We start from the raw sequence: 3,866 nt of genomic DNA, 5'->3' as shown, positions 1-3,866 counted from the left end.
GACTGAGCCACCCTTGGCCTCTAGTACAGTGAAAGTACAGTGAAAAGTACAGTGAAAGTACTGAGTATGGACATATAGGCGGCAACGCTGACGATGAAAATATTCGTAGCTATGGTCGCACAGCTAACTAATACTGTGGGAACTGGGCATGCATACAAAATGATACAATACTACTAACAATGTACCTCGTAGTTCCTGTGGTATATCCTCATCAAAGACAGCTTCTCCCGTTGGTAACAACGGGTTAAAAATGCTATTTAAAATAGCGCGATCACAATCGCCCAGCTTCCTGCAAGACGCCATTTCGAAAGGTCACCGTACGATGTCGCCACTTATGTATGATGGCTTCCCAGGAAGATGATGTTGATGATCTTGAAAGTTGGGAAGATTTAACTGACAATGGGGTAGGTAAACTCTCTTAATGGTGGTAGTTGTATAATTTATACGCGTTAAATAGCGTGCATTTCATAAAGTAATGCGATCGTAAACTAAGGTAAAAGTAAGTAAAGTGGCTGTGTTAGTGTCACTGTCACTGTCAGTGTCAGCGATTGTAATTTGTGGTAGGCCCTACTAAACGCCAGTGCAGTAGTTTCCCAGAAATTGGCAGAATATCCTCGCACCTTCACCAGAAGTGATGCCTTGTGAAATACAAAAGTGGGACAATATACGATACGATACGATACGATAGAGCAGGTGACTAACGTGGTCCCACTACCTAGTGCACTGTCGCTGTGCATTACTAGTAGTAGTACTACTTACTAATAAATAAATAATAATAATATCATACATACAGTGGTCCCCGTTCGATCGCGGCCTCGGATAAACAGACACATCGCTTAAAAGATGCGTGTATTTGAAAAATAAACCTTATGCACGTCGTAACGTGGTCGGGATCATGTCTTAATGTAACCCGACCAGGCTGTGTGACTAACGTCAATATACATAGGTATTCTAACCCTAGCAATACCGTTTCTTGGAGCTAGTCTTAATGTAGCTCCAATAACGGTCTTGCTAATCACTTTGTATTACAAGACCTTATATGGACGATCAGTCGCACAGCCTCGTCGGGCTAATCCTAATGAGGAGATTTTCGTGGTGCCTTACCTGTGGGACTAACACAACTGTGTTATAAATATAACTCTGACATCACTATCAGTATAAAACATTTTAGAACATTAACTTGAATGGGTGCTATTTTAACATCTAGTATAGCATTAAACAATATTATTACTAACTACTGTGCTACATTAGGCTGGCTGCCTTGAGCCTGTAGGCTGTCGTAGGTGAACCATAGTATTACAAAATATTGCTTTGTCCAAAACACGATATAGTTTCTTCTTCTTCTTCCATGTTCTGACTATCATCAGATTAGAGATTGTATCATTGACACTAGGGGGTGGGCACTGGGAGTATTTTTTACGTCTTCGGTGGTTCTTTTGTGTCCTCACTACTTCAGACTGGCTCGCCATTTTGTGTCATTATTCGAGACACGAGGTTTTCACGATCCTTACTGTGTGGAGCCAGGATTTTACACAGTTAGAAAGTTGAGTGCCATGACCCACACTCTAAAATTGAGAAAGTGGTTTTGGATTTTAGGAGATACACTATGAAATGCCGTGTTCCCTGAGTTAAACTGAAACATTACTTGCAAATTATATTCCGGTATCTTAAGTATTGTGTAAGTTCAAGAATGCTGTATGGATTTTACGTCTGTGCATGTGCACATATGTGATTGTGTGAATGCATATATATACTGTGCCCATGTGTTGTGTGTGAGTATGTGTCTATCTAAAGCAACTTCGTAGGCAGAGTTATGCATAAGTTACAAACGATTAGTTAGTAGTAATAATTTACTGTTATCAACCATTGTCCATATAAGGGATAGATTATTTCATGTTATTGCCATTTTTCTCGACATTACAGGTATTAGAAAAGAAATTACTGAAACTAGAATCTACAACAGAGAAAGAACCAGGAAGTGATACATGGTAGGGATATTAGGATAGGGAAATAAATCCAATTTAAACATTACTCAAGCGAAATGTTGTTTCTGAATGTTAGTAAATATCATGGTGGTCTGTCATCGCAGGCATTATTATATCGACTTGCACGCTAAAATCACATCTTGTACGCCATCCCCCGATTGATGCCACATCGTCAAAATTCACGATTGAGCGAATTAATATCCGACGCGTGTTTTGGGTTATCTAATTTTTCGTCGACTCCAGCGGCGAACGGCCGACCGTGACGGAGGACACACATCGTACGCAGTATCAGCCGCAAGTGAGAATCCTGAAGCGGCCGTCAGGGGGCGCCGCCGCGTGCGAGAACGGCGCGTTGAAGGGGTCGGCACAGCCGGCGAAGACGCTGGAGCAGAGGGAGGCGGAGTATGCAGAGGCGAGGCTCCGCATCATGGGCGCCGCCTCGCGGGACGACGCGCCGCCGCCGCCGCCGCCGCAGAACTCTGTCAGGTATATAGCTAGGTCTCATCGTAGATGTTATTCGCAATGTGAGGTCAGGTATTGTTAGCTAGCTCTCTATCTATCAGGTATTGTTAGCTAGCTCTCTATCTGTCAGGTATTGTTAGCTAGCTCTCTATCTGTCAGGTATTGTTAGCTAGCTCTCTATCTGTCGGGTATTGTTAGCTAGCTCTCTATCTGTCCGGTATTGTTAGCTAGCTCTCTATCTGTCAGGTATTGTTAGCTAGCTCTCTATCTCTCAGGTATTGTTAGCTAGCTCTCTATCTGTCAGGTATTGTTAGATAGCTCTCTATATGTCAGGTATTGTTAGATAGCTCTCTATATGTCAGTTATCGTTAGCTAGCTCTCTATCTGTCAGGTATTGTTAGCTTGCTATCTATCTCTCAGGTATTGTTAGCTAGCTCTCTATCTGTCAGTTATCGTTAGCTAGCTCTCTATATGTCAGTTATTGTTAGCTAGCTCTCTATCTATCAGGTATTGTTAGTTAGCTCTCTATCTGTCGGGTATTGTTAGCTAGCTCTCTATATGTCAGTTATTGTTAGCTAGCTTTCTATCTATCAGTTATTGTTAGCTAGCTCTCTATCTGTCAGTTATTGTTAGCTAGCTCTCTATCTATCAGCAGGTATAGCTGGCTGTTCATCACGCTGCGAGCGTTTAAGTGCACTTGCAATCTCACAAATACGTACTCAGCACCCACACACATATATACATAATAATTAATATATATATATACATATTATGTGTTTATATATACAATATATATTTTACGTTATTCATTATATATCGTATATATGTTGCTTAGACTGTACCTAACGCAAACACCGTCGACACAACTCTGGTTAAACAGTGACAACTAACTGAGACGATAATTCACAGCCTCGCCTAACTCGTCGCCACAAACCTACGTTGGATTCTACTCTCGTGGTGTTTACCGATCGCGTGCGCGCAGCAGCTGGGAAGCCGTGTGTCGGACAGTCTTATCTCTTTACAGGCCGGTCATCATGACAATACAGCCAGATACCACCATCGCAGTCGGCAAGACGAGAGACCCAAAGACACCGGACGGGACAACGGGATTTTCGATAGCAAGATAGCCGGCCGCGCGTTTTTTTCGCGCGATAGGAAATTCAAATCGGCGTCGTTCGTCCGCTGCCCCCGCTGCTGCGTTCTCCCGTGCACCTGGCCAGAGCTACCGCTACTTACACTGCTGCTAGGTCAATGATCGGTATAGGTCATCATCAATAGCTTTGCCGACACTTTTCGTGTGTAAGAGCATTGCGACTGACTCGTTATCGGAACACTGAACAATTGTATAGTCTCGCTCTAACCATGGGTGCAGTGTAAGTTGTAATATTCCACTTAAAAATGAAGATAAATATTAATAAA

The 3,866-nt window shown here is 42.6% G+C and overlaps 1 protein-coding gene across 2 annotated transcripts; it reads left to right on the top strand.

Moving 5' to 3' along the window:
• Positions 1-331: 331 nt before the first annotated feature.
• LOC106817374 (SUZ domain-containing protein 1-like) lies at positions 332-3,860 on the top strand. Of its 2 annotated transcripts, none has more exons than XM_014822036.1 (4): positions 332-404; positions 1,924-1,988; positions 2,229-2,283; positions 3,472-3,860. In XM_014822036.1, exons 1-4 carry the CDS (start codon positions 339-341, stop codon positions 3,700-3,702), a joined length of 417 nt encoding a protein of 138 aa, XP_014677522.1. In that variant the 5' UTR covers positions 332-338; the 3' UTR covers positions 3,703-3,860. The 2 variants fall into 2 exon arrangements, with proteins under 2 accessions (XP_014677522.1, XP_014677521.1); XM_014822035.1 differs by having other exon boundaries at positions 2,229-2,471; positions 3,472-3,658.
• The last annotated feature ends 6 nt before the right edge of the window (positions 3,861-3,866 follow it).

The sequence above is a fragment of the Priapulus caudatus genome, unplaced genomic scaffold (genome assembly GCF_000485595.1).
Source record: "Priapulus caudatus unplaced genomic scaffold, Priapulus_caudatus-5.0.1 Scaffold1706, whole genome shotgun sequence".
Classification (NCBI taxonomy): Eukaryota; Metazoa; Priapulida; class Priapulimorpha; order Priapulimorphida; family Priapulidae; genus Priapulus; species Priapulus caudatus.
This window is presented reverse-complemented; position numbering and strand designations above follow the sequence as displayed.